Here is a 22,832-nt window from a genome sequence, read left to right on the forward strand (position 1 = left end):
TTTGTTTTTCTGAATCCAAGAATTGGGATATCTGATACTTGGGTAGTTTCCTACTATTGTGGAAATGACATGTCCTAGAAAGCCTCATGGGGTAAGTCTTGTTGTATGGAAAAATTAAGGTTAGAAGAGGCTGAAAATCAATGGGCTTCCTTCAACGAAAGACTGGTATAATGTGAGAACACGGAGTAAGAAAGCTCATCTGTGTCCTAATGCTTGGCGAATTTTTTTTTTACCATTTTACCATTTGCATTCTGACAGTCAGCCATCAAAGGCTCGGCACAGTGAGTCTCCTGTACTGAACAGAAGTAGGAGCAATGGGTGCTCCTAGCTATTGCTCTGAGTCCCCTTGAATACTGCTGAGAGGATGTGTTTTCAGAAATGAGCTCTTCTTGAAGACAGCACCACAAGGGAGAGGTACTGAGGGAATGGTTTAGCTGCCACACTTGACACCTCAGTGACAAGTGAACAAGAGATAGGTATTAGGTGCATTTAAGCTTGCTTTTCCTTGGTTTTAGGCTTTACTTCTGTAACCTGGAGTCTTATTCTGTAAAGGACATCCCCATTGGGCTCACTAGACTAAAACCTAATGTTTTTACTTTAATCTTGATTGTTGCCCAAAGTAGACGAACATGATTACTCTGGATAGATGGGTCAAGAAGAAGGTTCTTTTTTTGTTAATTTTCCCTCTTCAGTGGAAGATGGTAGGTATGATCCTGTGCCAGAAGAAGGGGATAAATTCTTTCAAGCAGGCAGAGCTCTGTGGAGAGGCACTCATCCATGGGAAACATCCTCTGCAACAAGTGCCTTTTCCTTTCTTTCAATAAAAGTATTTTTGTCTGGCTTTTCTCTGTGTCCCTGTGAGCCTGTTTGTTCTACTCACGAGTCAGATCAGACCGTCAACTCACTCAACTTTCTCCTGATTCCATTTGGTTGATAAAACCATTGGAAGGGAGGTATGTGGAATCATGCCTATGCAGCATCCGGCTCCTAGTATAAATCACATAAGAACAAAAACTGGAAATGTCCATGATTTCCTGACAATAAGTAATCTTCACCGTTTTCCCCATTAGGAGTTCTGCAAACACTTCTCTCAAAGGAAAATTAAATGGCAATGAAATACAGAATGGTAGAAAAACTTAAGCTGGAAGAAACCTCTGGAGATCTCTAGTCTAATCGCTGCTCAAAGCAGGGCTGACTTCAAAGTCAGGTTCAGGAAGTTGTCGAGTAAGGTACTGAAAATCCCCAAGCTTATTTTTTAAATAGGGTAGTTACCTGCAGCACTGATAGGCTCTCTGAATCATTTTTCATTAAATAATGTAGAATACATCAGAGCTCTTTCCAGTTTGGATCAGAAGAGATTCACTAACATGGTATGAGATGATGATTTCATTCATTTTTACTGCTTGCTGTCTGCCTCCATACAGGGTAATCTCTAGGTTTTTAATTGTTACAAAATGTTTTGGAGTTCAGTAGGTCACTGCAAAAATTAAAATTCTCATGGACTACCTGCACTCATACCTTACTTTTAATTCAATCATTGTAAGAATGATGTTATTTTGCAGCCCAGCTGCATTTTTACCACAGCACTTCTCAGTTATTCACAGGCCAGTATGCAGGAACTGCTGTTTTCAGGACACGTTTGTATCCATACCTCCTACCTGTATAATGAATTTCTTCATGTGGATTGAAAGAAAAGTCTGTGGGGTCTGTCTACCACTCAGCCAGCATTACTGACAGCTGTAGGTACTTAGAGAATATTATTTTGTCAATCCTGACATGTCTTGTCCAGCTGTTTCAAAGATTTCAAATGAGGATGAATAAAGCCTTTGTTAAGTCTGTCAACAGCCTTCTGTCTCTGTTCTTCAAATCCAAGAAGAGTTGAACAATTTAATATATAAAACTTCGGTCTTTCACAGCCTAGAACCTTTTTTGTTTTGTTTTGTTTTCTTTTTTTTCTGAGAAGAAGCTCAAGATTCAGTCAACTGCTCTCACCAGCTATTCTGGAAAAAGTATCTTGCTTACTTTCCACATAAAAAAAGAAGACAAATACCCTTGAAAAATCACACATCCTTAAGCATTTCAATTGCAGGTACCTTAGTTCAATCTCTCTACCTCTGTTTTCATTGTAGTGTAAATTGCATTAGTCCTAGTTATAATTTTTTCCTTTCTATTTCATATCTCAGTGCATTCATTGACAAACATTGACGCAGCATTCATTGACAAACAGCTGATACCCAGGGTACTTGATTTCTGAGCAAAATTAAATTCTTTATTACCACTTCTCTGGTAAATAAGCATGAAATGGTGCATCCCTTTTCCACTATCATAACTCATAAATCACCCTTAGACTTTGGAGATCCATGATCCACTGCTAACTTCATCCACGTTTCAGTGAGGAGGTTTCAGTAGTGGCATTTGGTATCCAGCCTGGCAAAGGCTGAACCACCCAAATTAAGGTAGCATAAGTAAACCATTATTTCTTTATAACATAAGCCATTGTGAGACCTCTGGAATGACCTCTTAGTGAAAATGGAGACTGTTAGAGCTAAAAACTTCCAATGCAAAAAATTACCGTGGAAAGGGATTATGACTGCTCTTCAGCAGGGCTATAGAGAATGAGCACAAGCAGTATTGGCTGAGCCGCAGTAAGCCTGCCAGCATGTATTTTAATTAGGTACTGACTGAGTGCACGATGCATTACTCTGTGAAATTTCATACCCAAAGCCATCAAGTTTGAAACTGCTGTAGCTGATTACTGAAATATTTAAGAGCAAAATGACATGAATGACTAAAAGTTCCTACAGCTTTCCTGCTTGTAAGAGCTCTCATATAAAATAAAGCAACGCGTGCAGATTTGACTCAGATTCTGGAAGACAGATGTTCATGTTAGGGGGTTATCGCCAAAGGTAGCACTAATTAATTGCTGCGAACAAGATGGGCGTTAGAAATCAAATGAGCTCTTTTGTCTAAATATGATGCCTGTAAGTGAGGATTTAAGCATGCTGGGCCAGATCTTCAGTCACTGTAAACTGTCATAATACTGTAGCAATGAAGAACAGCCAAGTATATGGCAAGAAATAAAACTTGCAGTGTAGGGTGTGGGTTTTTTTCAGCAAAGATTGGATGGGATTCATCTCATCTAACTTCAGATATCTAAAATGTAGATGTTCCCATCTGAACTCATGGCTCTCAGATCTTTTCATAGTTAAGGGAAGAAACAGAACTGGGTTACGAGTCAACAGACTGGCTGTAGACATTGAGTTTAGGATGACATGAAGTGAAGCTGGACATTTCTGACTGTATTGTTTACATGTCCAGTGATTATAATGGGAGCTTAGAGAGAGCAGATCATTTGTAGGAACTTGTAAATAAGGATTTTTATTGAGCCTAGTCACACTTACGATGGCAGTTTGTTGAGCCAGAAACATTCCTGGGAACCAATGTCTCATTTCCTGAGTCCCATTTTGAAAGTTGAATGTTCTATGTTGGACACATTATGAATGTCTCATGCAGAGATTGAAATATTAACAGGATCTTCTGCTTAGTATGCAATCTGTCTGCTTGCATTTATTTCTATTTATCAGCATAATTTCTGTCCCTATTGTTTGCCAAATGGAGTATTGTGCTGCTGCTGACTCTAATAGCAAATAGCAAAACTGAGATGACTGAAGGGAAGAGAAGTAACAGGAAGAACATATTATGTACAGCTTTCTTGTTTTTCTTTCCTAACGCAAGATAAGTAATTTACTTGACTATCAGTTTCTTGGCAGTAAGATTTTTGCAAGCAATTTATATACTAACGCAAATGTCACAAAAACAAACTCTATGGTCACATTCAGTAACTTCAGGAGAATTTACTATATCTCCAATTTGAGAGTCCTGAGTTACAGACATATCTAATTCTTAATTTGTGTGGATATGTCTCATTGAACGAAAGCTGGTCCTTACACAAATGCATGTGCTTACTGCCCAAAGTGGCTTCAAGTGGCTATCTTTAGGCACCCGGAATGGAAAAATGCAGCAAGCACAATCCAAAATAGAAGGCTATTATCCTTGGGAAAAGTTGATACTTTTCTTTGGGAATGACACAGCACTATTAGGCTACAGAGATGAAAGAGAGAAATGCTGTTGGCAGCTGAATTCTGGGCGAGGGGATGTGCAAATCCTTATTTTATGCATTCTTGCACTCTGTAAACCTGGTTCTCCTGTACATAACTCCACTGTTACTTTACTGAAATCCTCATAGTTACAAAATGTAAAATTGCAGTATTATTGCTATCACTGAAAAAGCAAATGTTTGTAAAGCTGTTTCTGATTCATTTACCTGCCAACTACTAAGTCAAATTTTAGAAGTTCCTCCACTAAAGCTGACAGTGTCAGGCAACCCTGTGAAGAAATATCATGAACATTTTTTGTTCTTGCTGTTTTTTGTTTTTGTGTGTGTGTGTGTTTGCTATGCTGTGTGCTTGCAGAAAGGTAGAGAACATCTCTTGGGGGAAACAGCAAAGAGAGAAGTGATTTTCAAATATTTCACCATAAAAGCTAAACAAGCAGTGATGTCAGACGATGGCAAGAAATAAAACAAGCATTGCATTGGCAAAAAGTTTTTCTAAGAAAATTCCTGATGTGTTGAGTGTGGTGCTGTGATGGAAACCCCCATACAGAAATCCTAAAGTGACTTGGGTCATAAACTGTCAACAACTCAGATACTGAAATACCTGAGACCCCCACAAAATAAATAAAAAGTGCAGAAAATTGCAAAATGTGCAGAATACATTTCTGATTAAAATCATAATAATAATAATTATTATTATAAAAAAAAAGTGAAAGAGTGCCTAAAACAGACATTCCCATTCTGCTATGTGAAGATCCAAGACCTGCTTTCACAGAAGTAACTTGAAAGTTATTTGGAACTAATGCTTTCCTGAAATGGGACCTATGATATCATTTGTGTAATCAATATCACCTCCTCCTCCTTCGTGATCCATGCAAAAAAGCATCTTATCCTTAGGAATAATAAATCCCTAGGCACAGGAAAAATTTCTTGGATAACCAGGGAAAACATTGGAGGAAGCCCCCATGAGACTTTAAACACAAATATAGCTATATCGATATTCACATGAACAACAGATCTCTGGATGATCGAAGTATCACCACACATTTGCCCCTTCTTTATAATCATCTTTCCAAAGTAGATAGTGGTCTTAACTATTTTTTCCATATTCTTTCTTACAAGTCCAACTACCCTCCCATCACGGACCAGCTGGGAGTGCATTGACCTGTTCTTTTTCCCCTAGAGAAAGGTGAAAGGAAAAAGTGTTGTCCTGCCCCCAGGGTCAGGGACAGGGGGTACAAGTCAGTACCTGATATTCAATGTCTGCCATGAGCTGATGTCTACAGGTCAAGGACAGAACAGCACTGGTAACAGCAGTGATTTAGTGACATCTGTGGTCTTTTCTTCCCTTTACCCCTGGGTGGAACACCTGATCTTAAAACTCTGCTGGAAATGCCTTTGTTTTCCCTTCAGGATGGTCTTGGGATGAAGAGATGCTCCAAGCCTTATCTAGACAGGAAATTTGGCTCTGAAGCTACTTCGGAGAATTTTGGGAGTCCCACAGAGCAATGGTGTCCAGGCTGCCAGTTGCACTTCCCAGCCTGTTTGCTGGAGCACCTGAAAGTCTGACTGCAAGGCACCCAGTCCAGCATCCCCCAGCGTGGCAGCTTGGCTGTCCCCCATCTGACTCCGGAAAGAGGATCATCTGGCAGTGCCTGCAGCCACCAGAACAATTTCCCCAGCCCATACAGGATCATACAGGTGTTAGCTGAGGTTTGTGGGGCTCTGGGGAAGCCCTGAGCTGGTTGCATTGCCTTGGCAGTAGCATGTGCAAAGCACTGATCTGGTCATTCTGTCCCAAGGAAAAGCCCTGCATCATTCCATGAGAATATGGTGTCTACATGAGTTCCACGGTAAAGAAAGCCAGAAAATCTATTTTATGCCTAAGGGGTGATGCTTCCACCTCATTTTCCTCCTCCCTCCCTACTTCTAAGGTTTTTACAACACCCCAGAGACTTCACTATTAGGAAACATTTCAAATAATGGAACTTTCTTTAAATATAACCATTTTTTCCTCCATCCCACTTACGCTACTCATTCAAAAGTAACTGCAAGTACAAAGTTGCAGAGGAAAAAGCTATGTGCCTCTACATTGTCAAAGTGATTTCTCTTATTCTGAGCTTTGCTTGTTACCAACTCTGACCCGCCATTATTTCAGGAAATCACTACATTCATTATTAATAAGATCTCTCCAGCTAGCTTTTCTCTCTTGCAGACATCATTCTGGTTTCACATGTCATCATGTGCTCTTTTCCCTGTAGCATTTGCTCTTCTAGAAGCAGGCGGACTCTTCCCATTCCCTTTCCTAGCCTGACTTTTCTCAGGTCCAGCATACCTAGACCAACTCACCTGCCTCTTTGAAATTGATGTAGTTAAAAGGGGACAGGCAGTACAACACTTTCAGAGATTTGTAGCTGCTCTGAGCTGTCATAGCATCTCTGAAAATAGTTCATTTTTGTTAGCTTAGGAGATTAATGAAATACCTCTGATACGTATTTAGAACTGGATCTACTTAGATGTTGCACAAGAGATCTAAAATCTATTTGAGGTCCCAAGTGGGGACCCAGTCTGTCCACTTTCACCAAAAGTCTGCATCATCTGAGTGCTGACAGAATTAAAAGCTGCATTTTGCACTGTGTAGAGAGGCCCTAGGTAGAGCTGGAGACTACGGTCAGAAACTAAACACAGACTGTGTGGTGAAGGTCAGCCATAAAGTGCAAGAAGCACTCCACATCCAACCATATGCCTCTGATCACTGTGTACTTATCTCTTTCTGATCCCAGGACTTTTTCAGTCCAGGGTCAACTTCAGGAGAAGACACAGAGTGTGTTCTTTTAGAATACTCATAGGGCAGATGCAGCAACTGGAGCTCAGCCCCTGTAGACCGACCTTAGGACCTCAGCTTAATACTTAGGTGTCCCACTTGGCAGATGAGCAGTCCAGTCAAGTGACCCCTGCCATTGCTTTGCTGGGAACACATTCCCAGGAGAGGGCTCTGGATCTCACCTGGAGAGAGACATTTGATATTTCATGTTGGTTCCCTTTACTTTTACTGAAAGAAGTCTCATCCCTCAGAGAGGTCAGCTAATATTTCAGAGGGACAAAGCTGGCACCTGATTCATTTCATTTCCACCCTTTGGGTACTTATGTCTTGTGTAATGTCTGCTCAAATATTCTTATAACTGCTTATCAAATAGGTGCACTGTAGAAACTCCTTAGGGTTCCAGACACGGCAAGAACTCTATTGTGTTATGTGTTACATGTTACACCAAGAGCTGGCCATGTTCTTCCTCCATCAACAATGGTTTCTGTACAGTTTCACTACTGAGAGCAGTGGGAATATTTTCAGACTTAGGGTTGAAGACAGATATGTCTAAGTCCATTCAGGACTCAAGCTTTAAAAAGAAAAAGAAAAAAAAAAAAAAAAAAAAAAAAAACAAGGAAAGGAGAATCATCCTTGTATGGTCTTAGTTGAAAGCAATATCTGAAAGTCATTAGGGCGACAACTGAACTGTTGGATTCATGCCACGATCCTAAATGGAGAAACTCTCCATCCAGCTGATCAGAATTGTCACGTTCTGCATTCCTAAACCTCTGTGTATTGATCTCATGGGTCTCAGTCTGTTCCCTAAAAGAATAAGGCTTGCATTTCATACACCACATCTGCATACCACTTATGTGTGTATATCTTTGTCTGTGTACATCTCTCCATCTCCATTTTAACTCTTTCACCAGTTTTACACATAAAGTCAAATGGTATTATGAGTGTTCCTACAAGTTTTATAAAAGGTGATGATTGTGAGAAGTGTCCCCAGGAGCACCACAACTGAAAGAAAATTTGCAGCATGAGCTCACCCCTTAAAGAATACAAGCAGATCTGAAGAGGAGTGACCTTGTAAGCAACCCAGTCAACTGAAAGCTTTGGCTGGACTTTGCTATAAGAGCTATAAACCATAGAAATGCGGCAGAGGGAATGATTTGTTTAATCCTTAGATAGTCACAGTTAGAAGTTGTTTTGTACTGTTTCAATACAGCTTTTAGCATTATGAGCCTCTGGTTCTGGACAGCGCAATAAACATAGATAAATCATAACAGAAAGCCATGGAGCAGTGTGCTGGAAAACCTTTCTGGTTTCAGGGCAGTGGACCTTTGCCTGTGCACACACAGCTCCAGGCTTCCTTTACCAGTTCTCATGAGTTCATGTAATCCCATTGCGTGTAAGTTTCCAGTCCTGGAGGTGGATGTTTAAATGCAATGAAAACTTGTGCTGGATTTATTCCTCCTTTTGCATTTTCATGAAAGCATTCATATTAATTGGAAGCATGCAACTTTGGGCTATGGTTTTGTTTTCTTTTAATAATGAAAGAAAACAAACGGTGGTGTGCAACTGACAAGGGAGGAAAAACCAGGAAAGCTTAAATATTTAAATGCATTCAAACAGTTGAATAACTAAAGCAAAAGAGAAAATAATGTGTAGGTGTTTTTTCCTTTTTTCTTTCTGTGAAAACATTGCTGATGTGTTAGGAGGAGGATTTCAGGTCCACTAGTCTATGTAAGAGTCCATCTCCTTGCTGTGGTATGGTGTGATATGCTCCTGCATGGGATTATGTACTTAAGCCTCCTTGTAGGTGTTCTGAAGAGGGTGAGAAGCTGTTGCTTTATGCCTTTTTGATCAAATTACAAAAGGCAAAATAATCCAAGGCCCCAGAGAAAGATGTCCAGGCACTTCTAACTCAAAGTAAGCCTTGCTAGGTTTACGCAAACACTGAGGATTTGTTATATAAAAGGAACTCTTTCCACTGTGCTATCATTACCTTTAGGCTAATCGATTTTGATTGACAAACAACAAAGGAAGGTAGTGGAAAGGCAGTGTCCAAGGTAGGAAAAGGCACTGCCTCCCTGAAAGGAGACTATTAGCAACAGGGTAGGCTTTGCCCATCAGAGGTGCCAGGCAGTGCATGGCACTGCTCTCTGTGGAAATCCAGCAACTGGGCTGGTAAGAAGCAGGTCATAACTACTCTTCCTCCACAGTTGTGACTGATGCTTGTGTGCCTCGGGACACAGCTGGGCTTCTGGGGACAGTCCCAGCTGCAGCTGTGGGCAGGTAGGGACTGTATTCACAACACAGCTGGCTGTCCGCTGGGCAGATGGGATGAAGCAGAGGAGAAAAAAAAATCTCAGTGCTGGCACCAGGAGGCCCAGAGCTTGGCCTGGTGCCCATAGTCTAACAATACCACAAATGCAGCCATTGTATGGAGAGGCCTAGCTGGATGCAGAAGGCAGGGAGTAATTAGTCTCTGTTAGACCCAGGAGCTTTTGGGCCCCAATAAGGTCTGGCATCCAACTAAGCTGGACTCCAATTCCCTTAGCACCAACAACCTTCCTAGGGCAACAGAGCAGGGGGCCAGAAGCCCCTTTGGCAAGTGTGTCAGTGTGTGTGCGATGTGAAAATACGGGAAAACCTTGTTTTGTCTTCGCTTGCATAGGGGCCCAATCTGGCAAGTATCCATTGATGAGAATAGCAAGACAAATGTCTCTTGTTTCAGAGACCAAGAACACAAGAAACAGCCACCCAGCTGCCTTCGGCTTTCCTGGCTAGGAGGATGCACGTCCCCAGATGAGACATGCTCTTGGGGAGTCTCACAAGGAGTGGTACTGGGGGAGAAAGAGCAGCTGGGCAATAGCAAAGTTGATGCCTACATACTTGGAGATTTGGGGGAAGGTGTTCTGGTGAACTTGGTGACCGATAGGCTGAAACCCTTTTGCCCCTGGGGTAGAGCCCCAGGGTAAAACCCCAGTAAGCCCGAGACTTGTTCCTTGTTATCACAGAGGTAGAGGTCCTCACTGCAACTGGTAATGTGCATCTGAGGCATTTTGGCCTGTTTCTCCTTAGTCCTGGAGGCTTGGTACATGGTTCACATAGTGCCAGGGAGGATTCCCCATTGATTCCCAAGGTTGTAGGGTGGCCCACACTGCACTCTGTGTCTGAGCAGTGAGAGGAACCCATTGCTCATGAAAGTTTTGGGGAAACAGAGCTAGCAGTGCACCTAACGGCTTGGTGGGGGAGGTTCTCATTGCTCCTCAATGATTGTGGGGGTGTCCACATTGCACCTTATTTTGGAGGGTGGTACCTATTGCACCTACTGCGTGGTTAGGGGGAGTCTCGTTGCTCATGGAAACTTAGAGTCATAGAATCACAGAATCATTAAGGTTAGAAAAGCCCTCCAAGCTCATCTGGTCCAACCATCCCCCTACCACCAATGTCACCACTAAACCATGTCCCTAAGCACCACGTCCAACCTCTCCTTGAACACCCCCAGGGATGGTGACGCCACCACCTCCCTGGGCAACCCGTCCCAATGCCTGACTGCTCTTTTTGAGCAGAAATGTCTCCTCATTTCCAACCTGAACCTCCCCTGGTACAACTTGAGGCCATTCCCTCTAGTCCTATCACTAGTTACCTGTGAGAAGAGGCCGACCCACAGCTCCCCACAGCTTCCTTTCAGGTAGTTGTAGAGAGCAATGAGGTCTCCCCTGAGCCTCCCCTTCTCCAGACTAAACAACTTAGGGACAGCAGAACCCCCAGTACACAGGTGTTTGAAAGGATCCTCCTTATTTCTGGAGGTTTGCACTGAAGGCATCCCTTTTGCCTGGGGAAGGGGATCACAATAGCTCTTAGTGCTTGAGGAAGGGATGACCCCATTGCTCCTGGAGTATTGTGCACAGTGAAGTCCATATTGCACTATTGCACCCAGTGCCGGGCGGGGGGTGACTGACCTCTTTTGCATTCCTGGGGGAAACGGAAATCTAGACTATATTTCTGGAGGCTTTGGGGGTCGCAGTCCCCGGCCCTCTCCCCCTCACGCCCCAGCCGCCTCCATCCCCGAGGCGTCCGGGGCGGAGGGCGGGCTTGGCTCCCCCGCCCGGCTCCCTCCTTCCCTCCCTCCCGGGGGTTTGCCCTGGGACACGCCGGCGGCTCCGGGGCTGGCTCCTCGGCGGCGGGCAGGGGGCAGGGGCAGCAGCAGGGGGGGGACGATGCCAGCTCCGGGGCAGCGCGGAGCCACCGGCTGAGCGGGCAGCGCCAGCCCCGGGGAGACCCCCCCCCGAGCCCCGCCGGCCCCTATGGCGGGGCGGGCGCCGCAGCGCAGCCTCCCGGCGGCGGCGGCCGCCGCGCTCCTGCTCTTGCCCGTAAGTGCCGGGGCCGGGGAAGGGGCGGCGCGGGGGCAGGCAGGGAGGGAAGGGAGGGCGGGGGACGCCCCACGAGCGCGGGGAGCCCGCTCGGTCTGTGAGGGAGCGGGGGACGTGCCCCGTCCCTCGCAGGTCCCGCCCGTCCCCCTCAGCGCTGAGGGACCCGTGCGGGTGGCGGCTAACGGTTCCCTCATGGATCCCGTCTGTTCCCTCGGTACTGAAGGGACCTGTCCGGGTGGCCGCTAATGGATCCCGCCCGTCCCCTCAGCGCTGAGGGACCTGTCCGGGTGGCTGCTGACAGATCCCTCATGGATCCTGTCTGTTCCCCTCAGTGCTGAGGGACCCATCCGTGTGGCTGCTGAAAGATCGCTCATGGATCCCACCCATTCCCTCAGTAGTTAGGAACCCGTCCAGGTGGCCGCTAACCGATCCCTCATGGATCCCGCTTGACTCCTCAGTGCTCAAATACCCTCTCCCCGTGGCCGCCCACCTCTGGGGGTGACACCATCCCCTCAAAGCCCTTCTTGGCTTCCCCTTCTCCGTGAAGAAACCGCCTCACCATCCCTTTTCCTTGGTCTTTTGGCAAAAAGGCCCAGCACAAGGATGACACTGGGGTCACAGCTCCTGCCCTGAGGGTGCCCCTTCCCCAGACAAAAGGGGTTTTCCTGCCACCACCCCGGTTGGGTGTCCCTGGCTGCTGTCCCCAGCCTCCCGCCCCGCTTGCTCTCCTTGCAGCATGTGCTCAGTTTCCATCACTTCTTCACGGCAGGGATCAGCAAACACTGGTGGTTCAGCCCATGCATCCATCCGTGTTTGCTCTGACTTTCTCCAGAGTAAAACGAAAGAGGATTTTCCTTGTGGTCCTTCATCATCAGCTTCTCCCTGGGATGAGGTGCGGGAAAGATTAGCCTGTTTCAGTCTGAACTTAAAACAGCTTTCCTAGACCACGCTCCTAAGTCAGGCTGACTTCTTTGGTGGCTTGTTTGTTTTAGTGATAGTTAAGTGTGTTAAGTGATACTTGCAAAGCAAATGCGAGAGGTTAAGCAGGAGATGCATTGGTCTTACTGGTAATTTGTTATGGCTGTTCCCACAGCATTAAAAAGGGGCAGGGATCCTTCTGGACTGTAGTGCGTTTGGAGCAAAGGAAGAAAATCTGTTCTTTTTCTGGGTGTTCTGCCTTTTTTGTTTGCTTGTTTTTATTGTGATCTAATTTACAAACAAGGGCAGATGGAAGACAGGTCTGGGAAAGCAAAAGGCTCCAAAGATGAGCAACAGTTTTGTTTTAATAACTTTGCAGTAGATTTCTTAGAAGACTGAGAATTTCTCAGATCTGTCAATGTCCTTTTTACCTGGTCAGAGGTCAGTGCACATGGGACTTCTTGCTAGTGAGGTTATCAAAAGTACGCAGGTACCCAGAGCTGCCAGGCTAATTCATTTTTAGTGAATCAAAACTCTCACGTTTCCCCTGTACATGTAACCTGCGGACAGTCTTTTCACTTTCCTGTAGTTTTGCATTTGAATTACTGCTCCAAATTTTGGTAGTTGGGTTGCTTCTTTAAAAATGAAACAGCTGCACTGAAAAAGAAAAAAAAAAAAAAAAGAACCCACAGATTAAGAATCAAAATGCCAAGTTTCCATAAAATGTGTTTATTCTGAGACAAATGTGTACTTCTGGTATAATCTGAGTGTGCTTATATGGAGGAGCTTGTTTGGATGTAGCATACGCATGTTTGCTACAGACTCGTGTCTATGTCTATGCATTATATGGAAATAACGCGCTGGAGCAGGATCTTATGTTTAGAACAGCTCTGAATGCTCCAGTTGTAGAAAAAGCAGAGCTTTTATGGTTTTGGGGAATGTTTTCACCTGCAAATACTGTAAATATTATTGGTAAACCTGTATCTGCTTTACAGGTGGCTAAAACTTTCCACCTAGAAGCTTAAGAACAACAGTTGAAAACTTTGGCTTGAATCCAAAGCTCTTAAATTCCCCTTTAACTTGAAAACACCTCAATGTTTTCTCAAAGTCAGTGGCTGTATTCACATTTGTGGATTTGAGAAAAGGCATGGCTGCTTGTGGGAGCCGGCCCTTATGTGATTAAGTAAAGGAAACAAGTTTTCACAGCAGCTGAGCAATTGTGCTTTATGGGAACTGCAGGTATGAAATGATGCAACTTTCTAGCGTGGAATTAGATCTGCCAGATGAAAACGCTGGTGCAAACGGCCTGTCAGATTTCACAGGGCTGGTCAGCAAGAGGGTGAAGACTTGCTTAGTAGGCTCTGAGATTTATGTTCTCTTAAAGGGTTTCTGTACATATGATACACTGGAAAATGCAAATACTTGAAAGTGAAAAAAAAAAATAAAAAAGAAAGAAAGAAAGAAAAAAACACGACACAAAGTTAAACAAATCTTTTGACATTTTGATATAGAGCCCTTGCTGTGCTCATGTAATTTGGATGGGGGGGGGGAGGATTATTCATCAAAAACAAAAGCAGAGCTTGCTTTAATTCATATTCTCTCCTGAAGCTGTTAAAACCAGAGCAGTTAGAGTGTATCAGCCAGTGGTGACAAGTTAAATAATATTCCTGGTCTAAGACTGCCAAAATTCAGTGCTACTGTGAACTAATGCAGCATAAATAACCCATTATGAGCAGCCTTTGCTGTTGGAGTGCTTTCACAGGGCTGTAGCCATTGTGTGATACTTGCGGTACGTTTGAAGGAGGTGGTTGCACGCAACGAAGAACGGCTGATGTTGGCTGACGGTGGTTTTGCCAAGAAACGTTTCAGTGATACTCACAGCTGCCCTTAGCCAGAGAGAAAGCAGACTTTTGCTTCTGTTCATGCAAGACATCTGCTTAGATATTACTATTCTGTCAAGAGCAGAGGAGAAATAATGATTAAGTCACCTGAACTCTGCGGTCCTCGTGCTGCAAACCAGACACGTTGCAGTTATGCCTGCCCTGCTTCTTGCATGCCGCCACTGAAGCTGCTGGGGGAAGACAGTTCTGGGATCTCGTTGCAGCGCGAGGACTATGAGGTCCACACACTTTGTTTCACTCACAGAGGTTGTATGTCTACTAGTATGTTAAGATTGCTAGGACAGTTTTTCAACCTTCAGACCAAATGCCTGAGAGCGGCTTCTACCCATACTATTACATTCCTTCAGACTCTAAAATAGGGACTGTGTACAAGCTGCGCATTGAGAACAGTCCATGGTGCAGCCTCACTCCCAGATCATTCCCGGGAACTGTTTGAGATATTGCTGGATTGCCTGGGGCAAAAACGTGGCCAGGAACCATCCTAAAAATTTAACAGTGTAAATGATTAAGTGCTTAAAACAGACCTTCGCACTGTTTGATTTATTAGCTTAGATGGAGCGTGCCGTACTCCCATTGCTCAGGGCTCTCCATGAGTGCCTGAGGGAGGCATTTTCCTCCAAAGCAAACTCTTCATTGCTTTGAGTCCAGCGATCAGCTTTCTTTGTGCTAGAGATTACTGTGGGATCTTGCTGGTGATGTGATGATCTGAGAGATTCACAATGAAAATACCAGGCTAGTGGATAATACCAGCTTTTTAAGGACGTGTGTTTCTGTCTTTCTTTTTATTTTTGTGTTGTCCATTATATTATTAAACAAAATATTAAAAAAAAAAATGGCATTAGAACAAAAATTTGCATATTTCTGGATTTTTAAAATAGCTCTGCATGATTTATTTTTTTTTTAATCTTGTGGGAGGGAAGTGAGGAAATGTAGGTGGTAAAAACACACTTTGCTCGTTGCTGAATTCGATCATTTTTAGTTTGTCACTTTCAGGTTTGCAGCACTGTAAACCCAAGAAGGAGACTTTGGGGGAAAGCTGGTTTACTTTAGAACAGAATTTTATACAGTAAATAACACCTCTTCAGTAATTTACATTTGTGCTCTGTGCCTGTAAATTGAAATGACTAAATCAAATATTGACCATGTACACAGTCTCCTTTTCTTTTGACCTATGCCAGTTTTGATCTCAAATGTAGTTTGTTCTCACTTAAATTGCAGCTATTAATTCTGAGAGGTGAAGCTGGAGCTGTCCAGTGAGCCTGTGGCACCTCCTTGCCCCTCTAGATACGCAATGTTATGCATCAAAGCAATGCATAAACATCATCTTTGCCTCATTATCTTTCTGTTCATAAGTGCCAGCCTTGACAACTAAACACTTGTTGCTGGTTTGCTTTATCAACCTACTTCTTTATAATGGAATACTGTTGTGTTTTTTTTTTTTTTAGCTAATCCGTTTAATTCTTATGTAAATAGCTATATTTGGTTTGAACTGGCTAGCGTTGGGTAAAGAGCTTTATGCATTTTATTTTTCCTCTGAAGTGCTTGATAAAATTTTCTGTAGTCCTTATGACAAGAGAAGACGAATAGAAACCAGTCATTTAGCACTGCGATGAGAGTCAGCCATCAAGTACTGTCCTTCAGATAAATGGCTGCTTGAATTTCACCAGTCATGGCCAAATGTATGAAATTTTCTCCTCCACTTTTTGGTGTCAGCGTGGAGGTGACTGTTAGATGCTCCCTATGCTGGTCTTTGCCATACAGCACGTTGTGGTTTTGTAAGCAGCGATCGCTTCTCAGTTTGGGATCCTTTGGACTGGCTCTCGAAGCAAAAGGCCTGCCAAAGGCCAAGCTTGCCAAAGGCCGAGCCATTTGGGAAGGGCTGTGGTAGTGACAGCAGCGTTCTGAGAAGGGCAGTGCACAGAGATGGGTTTCGACACCCGGTCCTGACCTCTGGCTCGCGAGTACCTTGGGGCAGTGCAAACGAGCCCGTGCAGTGAGTCAGGTGCTGGGAGCGTGCTGCTTGTGCCCCTGCGTGTCTCCTTCCGCAGCCTGACAGCTCTGTCGTGGAGCTCAACTTGGAAGCTGTCCTCTGGGAATGAGCCATTAAATGACATGTTTGTACAGGAAGGTGGCTTGTTTTCTCTAAATACGAAAGGAAATCCACTTGGTATTTCGAGAGATGAAAAGTACTTCTTCGACAGAGCTGTAAGAAAGTGAAACTAATTAAAGCTCTAAAAAGTTTTGCGTAATCCTGGCTGAATAACTATCTGCTCTGGGTTGTGTATGCCGGGAAAGTAAATAGTGAGCAATGCAGATGGAGATCAAAATACATTAGCTGTCCTCGCTACAATGCTAAGCCCTTGCCCTGGTAATAGTAGCTGAGGTGCCAGAGAACTGGAAGAGAGCCACCCGCCTCTGAGGGCTGTGGGATAATCTCTCTTGCTGCTACCCAAGTCTCTGAGACACTGGAGGCTTTCTGAGTGCTGTTATCTCTGTGCTGCCTCACTTTTGAGACTGCTGTCCTCCAACAGGGGTGGCTTTTCCAGCGGAAGGGAAGTTCTGGGAGGAAGGAGGGAAGAAGGCGAAAGCGAGTAAAAGGAAGTGAGCTGATGAGCCTGAGCGGGTTGTCGGCAGGGCTGGCAGCCAGGCTCTGCTAGCAGGCGTCTCCTGCACGGACTAAAGTATTGATTCCCGTTGAGTGGCAGTAGCAGACTCCCAGAGCCCAGCCACAGCTTGGGTTTCAGGAGTCTCATGCCAGCAGGAGCAGAGAGGTAGCGCATGAGCCAGCTCCCCCGGCTCTGCTTTGCGGTGTGGCCATCACAGGCGCCACTGCTCAGCTTTCGCAGTTCCAGTTCCCGCTGTGCTCCTGCTCCTGCTGTTTCCTTGTCTTGGGAGCAAGGACGTCCAGGCACCAGCCTGCACCTTCTGTTGCTGGTTGACTCTTTCAAATCCGCGAGGAAAGCCAGAGTTACCCTTTGGCTGGCAAGCAGAGCAGAATGACCGCTCAGAGCAGATGACAGCAGTTTGACCAGGTGTGCTCCAAGTCAGATGGAGTGAGGACTTTTCTTCATCCTGCGCCACGTTCCGTCTGCTGGGAGATCAGCTACTTAGTCCATCTTGAACTTCAGAGAACCTCCTAACAGTAACAACCCCCCAGTGAATAAGTGAATAAGTGAATTTCATGAATATTCATTAATTTAATGAATATTTTCAACTCTTTGCAGACTTTCGGTATTTATTTCTGATAGAAAAGAATGCTAAAATGGAAATTCTACCTTTAAATATATTAAAAAAAAATAAAGTACTTTTTCATGGCATTTGGCATAATCTTTTAATTATGACTGTGAGAACAGAGCCCAAAATACTAGAAATATGAGTGAAAAAAAAATCAAGATACAGCCTGTAAATTGTTAATTATAACACTGCCAATTAGAAGGGTTTGGGAGTTGCTGACTTCTTTTTCTTTATTTTATTTATTATTTTTTATTACCATAGAGACTATATATTCTAGAATAATGAAATTTAAAAATCTACCAACATTAAAAAAAAAAGTAGTGTTGGAATGGACTGCTGGAGGTCTCTTGTCCAGTCACCTGCTCAAAGCAAGGCTAACTCCAAAACCAGATATTGCTGCTTGGGCCTCACTGAGTTTTCGTTCAGAATTCTGCAAACACAGGGATTTCACAACATCTCTGAACCCCATTTCTGATGCTCAGGCACCGTCATGGTGCATACTTCTTTGTCATGTCCTGTTAGATTGTTCCCTAGCTGCAACCCGTGAATGATGCCTTCTGAGAAGAGTCCAGCAGCTCTGTAATTCCCCTTTGGGTGTGTGTGTGTGTGAAACTGATTTTAGACCTTCTCTTGTTCCAGTTCTCTATGATATGCACTTTTCAAAAACTAATGATGAGCTCCAGCCCAAGAGCTAGCAGCTTTAGGGAAAAAGTTGTGGATGGACAGCATGAGGTGACATTGCTCATCAGCAGTGAACTGCCATGAAGTCTTGGGCCAAAGGAACATTTTATGGGGGATGTAGAGGGTCCATTGCTTGCATTCACCTGACAATGAGTGCAGATACCACTGTCTGGATAAGTCTTGATCCAGAACCGGTAATGGTAAAAAAGGTGGGAGCATTCTGGCAGAAAAACAAGCATGAAGAGTTTGTATTTGATGAGCTGGAACTTGGGAGCCCATTGAAGGGAGGCCTTGAAGTGTGAGTGGCGGCATGATAACAATGGATGGGTGACTGATCCTTGCAGGTCCTGCTCAGGTAGTTTGCCTGGGAGCGATAGCTGAGATACTGATGTTCATCTGAGTAAGTGTCGCTTGTAAATTTGAGCTACTCAGCCTGGGTTCCCTGTGTGGTGTGTCACCAGTGTGTAAGTCATCTCATGCTAAACTATATCTTTGAAGCAGAGGTCATGGGTGGTGCCTTGATAGTGCTTCTGTCTTCCACTAAAACAATGGCTTATGAAGTAGTTGAGTGGGGTGAATCCCAGCCGAGATGCTGAGGGGATTTATGATAACGTGAACTGTGTGGAAAGAGTGGAGAAGAGTTAGTCATGATGTAAAGACCAAGGAAAAGGGCACACGTGAAGCCAGGAGTGCTGTGAAGGGCTTGCTCCCATTCCAGGTACTGAACATGATATCCACAGGTACGGGGAATGAGGAGCAAAACTCTACAAGAGTATGAAACTGAAAAGTCTTTCCTTTAAACAGTTTTATTTGAAGACAACTGTAGCCCATGATTCAAATGTTATTTTAATCCTTTTTAATATCTCACTTTTCTTTGGGAGGGCATGGAGGCTTGGTCAGTCCAGGCTGGCTCATGGTTTAAGCATTTAAAATGCTTAAACTGCTTTAAGCAGTTTCTCGGTGTACCCAGAAAGGCACGGAGCACATGCATGCCTTGCAGCGGGTGAAGAACCTCTCCCTGACTCCTTTCCTCAGCAAAGCACATAGGCAGATGCTTCGTGAAGGTGTATCCTCAAGTTCCAAAGACAGCCGTGCTGATAGTTGTGGCCTCAGTGTAGCAGATGCTTGAGTCTTTTTAATGTATTTCTGAATTACGATGAATTTAATTTCATGCTTAGAACAGAGCATGTGTTCAGTTGCTTTATTGAACTGAGGTCGCACTTCCCACTCCTTGCAGACTTACATTCTGCTTTTCCAGACTTCCTGGAAGAGCTGCAAATACATGCTGGCCTGTAGGATCACAGGGCAACATCTCCCAAATCGTTTGGGGATCACCAGCTGGTATTAGCTGGCCTCTAAGATTAACATAGAGGCAAATAGTGACGGGGAGTTGAAAGAGCTGAAGGGTGACTCAAAAAGGAGAGCGTTTTTCAGGAGCTGGGGAAGCAATCTTTCCTTTTACTGTAACCTTAGCTGGCTCAGGCTTCAGGTTGCAGGTTCCTGTGAAAACTTCTATTTAGACCTTCCATCACAAATGGAAATTATTTTTCTGGTGAAGCGGAGCCAAACTACTGTACACTGCCAAATGCTGCTGTGTTAAGCAAAGCTAAGTTACAGAGCTGAGAATGGCCAAAGATATCTTAAGTATGGGACTGAAATGAATGGAGCGGGGACAGGGGAGGTTGGATGTCAGGAAAAGGTTCCTCACCAAGAGATGGTCGGGCACTGGGACAGGCTCCCCCGGGCAGTGGTCATGGCACGGAGCTGCCGGAGTTTGAGAGATGTTTGGACAACACTCTCAGACACAGGGTCCGGGTTTTGGGTGGTTCTTTAGGGACCCAAGAGTTGGACTCGATGATCCCTGTGGGTCCCTTTCATCTCAGGATATTTTATGATTTAATGAGGGTTTTTTTTTGGTTATTCAATAAGCAAAATATTTCCACTGTGGTAGCTCTCTAGCACCATCCTTTAATGAGCATCCCCTTGCATAAACCTTGGTCAGAAGTACCCACGCTACAGGAAAGTAGCCATCCTCACCACGGGAAAGACTTCCATCCCCTCCGCTCACAGGCTGTCCCATTTTCCCTCTCTGAGTAGCGCTCTCCAGTCAGAGGGTTGTGCTTATTCCTTAAAGTTGTTAGCAGCCTGCAGATATTCTGGCTCTCCTTGCTGTATTGCTATCTCTTGTTGGAGAGTAAGAGCTTCTCAGATGAACGTTGGCATTTTTTATAAGCACATTCCACTGAATACCTGGAGTTTTCCCCAAAGCATCTGTTTTCACATGCAAGTACTGATGATGGCAGGAACCCCTGTAAAACTTGCCAGATGCCCACCTACCCTGGAAACTCCCAAGCTGTATTTGAACAGGGTCTGGGTTTTGTCAAGGAAGAGTGGGATTTGCTTTGAATTTGCTGCATGAAGCTCTTCCACTAATTATATTTTCATGGTGAAGTTAGATGCATCTGTTTCCCTCAACTGAGCTTCTGTGGGCACAAACTAACATTTTTTTTTTTGCATTTAATTGGACTGCTGCTCTGAGCTACTCCTTCCCAATTCTGTTATGCAGCTCTAAAAATTACTGTGACTTACGTTCAGATGAGTACTCGATCTCATTGTAGAAATGGTGTATTTGGAGAGCTTACCATTAATCTGGTTGCCTTTGAGCCAGAAGGATTTCTCAAATTAATTTACTTGAATTGCCTAATTGAAAGAATAAAAAAGGATAAAAATTCTCCTCTCCTCTCCTCTCCTCTCCTCTCCTCTCCTCTCCTCTCCTCTCCTCTCCTCTCCTCTCCTCTCCTCTCCTCTCCTCTCCTCTCCTCTCCTCTCCTCTCCTCTCCTCTCCTCTCCTCTCCTCTCCTCTCCTCTCCTCTCCTCTCCTCTCCTCTCCTCTCCTCTCCTCTCCTCTCCTCTCCTCTCCTCTCCTCTCCTCTCCTCTCCTCTCCTCTCCTCTCCTCTCCTCTCCTCTCCTCTCCTCTCCTCTCCTCTCCTCTCCTCTCCTCTCCTCTCCTCTCCTCTCCTCTCCTCTCCTCTCCTCTCCTCTCCTCTCCTCTCCTCTCCTCTCCTCTCCTCTCCTCTCCTCTCCTCTCCTCTCCTCAATGTTTTTACCTATACTTTTGTGTGTGGTGTCTAAAGAAAAATTAGGAGGGGTTCACTTTATTAAAGGTACATACCTGCAGCAGAGATTCCTACAAATTACACTGTCCTTACACTGGGTGAGACCCAGCTAAGGAACCAGTGGAGGCCAGGGCCTGATTCGTTTGAATTAGACTATGGCAGATGAACTGCACCAGAAAAATTCTTGCTTCTCTCCCTGAACTGCAAAGGGGACCCTTGGTGATCAGCTCCCAGCAGCTCTCTGTACTGGGAGGTCTGAGCTATGTGAGATGAATCCCACTGCTTCTCTGGGAGAGGACTTCTGACAAGATACTGTTATAGTTTCACAGGGTAGATTTCTTTAGGACCTCATAAGTACGAGATCTACATATTTTGTAGGGGGGAATACTCACTCTGCTACTTCGCAGCTGTCTCAGATGTCAGCACCTCTGCTTTTGTTCAGCATGCCACCAGCCAGTGTGTTACAGGGAGCCTGTATAACATACAGCTCTTTCTAAAAAGTTGGTTTTTATTAGACAACTAGAATATGGTATCTGGGGGTTCTTACGTCAGAATGGGAAAGCAGAGTGCATGTGTCTGTCCATGTTTGGGAGCATCCAGTGCCTCCCGAGCTTCGCTCTCCCATCTTGGCAGCAAATGTTGCGCTGTCATGTGTCATCCTTTTCCACTTCAGCTCTTTCTTTCAGTTTCCAGTCATGCTGACTTCATCCTCTCTGCTGCTTCTAATTGCTCAATATTTAAACTTTCAAGATGTTAATAATAAACTTTCATTGTATCTCTGTGGTAGCCGCCTGCAGCACAAGTCCTGTGAGAAGCAGCTGAGGAAACTGGGGTTGTTTAGTCTAGAGAAGAGGAGACTCAGGGGAGACTTCATTGCTCTCTGCAACTACCTGAAAGGAAGCTGTGGGGAGCTGGGGGTTGGCCTATTCTCATAGTAACTAGTGACAGGACTAGAGGGGAATGGCCCCAGGTTGCACCAGGGGAGGTTCAGGTTGGAAATGAGGAGACATTTCTCCTCAGAAAGAGCAGTCAGGCATTGGGACGGGTTGCCCAGGGAGGTGGTGGCGTCACCGTCCCTGGGGGTGTTCAAGGAGAGGTTGGACGTGGTGCTTGGGGACATGGTTTAGTGGTGACATTGGTGGGAGTGGATGGTTGGACCAGATGATCTTGAAGGTCTCTTCCAACCTTGATACTGTGATTCTATGACTCTATAAACTGACAGCTTTGTCTGCTATTCATAGCTGTTTGGGCGTGTATATATTGCTGTGGCCATTTCCTACATGTTAGAGAGAAGAAACCAACCTCTCCGATGTGGGTGAATCACAGTATCAGTGTTTGTTTTATTTCTATATATATATCACTACTTGGAAGAACACAATAATCTCTCAGATCAGGAGTCTATGCTGATTGTTTTTAAATTAAGCTACAAATCCTCTCTAATCTGCATGAAATAACCACAAATCCTGGTGGGAATTGCGAGGAGGCATTATTATGTTGAGTCAGATATACTTCTGTGCCCACAGCTCTCCATGTAGATCCATTAAGGCATGTTGCATGTATCATATATTGCTGTATATGTGTTTTTGTTACTTCATGTTAGTAAATTCTGAGAGTACTTGTGTGACAAAAGCACAAATTCCGCATTAATGAGCCTTTCCTTTCCTTTCCTTTCCTTTCCT

The 22,832-nt window shown here is 44.6% G+C and overlaps 1 protein-coding gene across 2 annotated transcripts in view; it reads left to right on the forward strand.

The window, feature by feature from the left end:
• The first annotated feature begins 11,103 nt into the window (after positions 1 to 11,103).
• The window catches only part of CRHR2 (corticotropin releasing hormone receptor 2), a 157,392-nt gene continuing 145,663 nt past the window's right edge, over positions 11,104 to 22,832 (forward strand). For both annotated transcript variants that reach the window (XM_080582150.1, XM_080582152.1), the window contains exon 1: positions 11,104 to 11,302. In XM_080582150.1, coding sequence (XP_080438276.1) covers positions 11,237 to 11,302 — 66 coding nt within the window. In that variant the 5' untranslated portion in view covers positions 11,104 to 11,236. The remainder of the gene's footprint in view (positions 11,303 to 22,832) is intronic.

The sequence above is a fragment of the Anser brachyrhynchus genome (assembly GCF_964034855.1).
Source record: "Anser brachyrhynchus genome assembly, chromosome: 2".
Classification (NCBI taxonomy): domain Eukaryota; kingdom Metazoa; phylum Chordata; class Aves; order Anseriformes; family Anatidae; genus Anser; species Anser brachyrhynchus.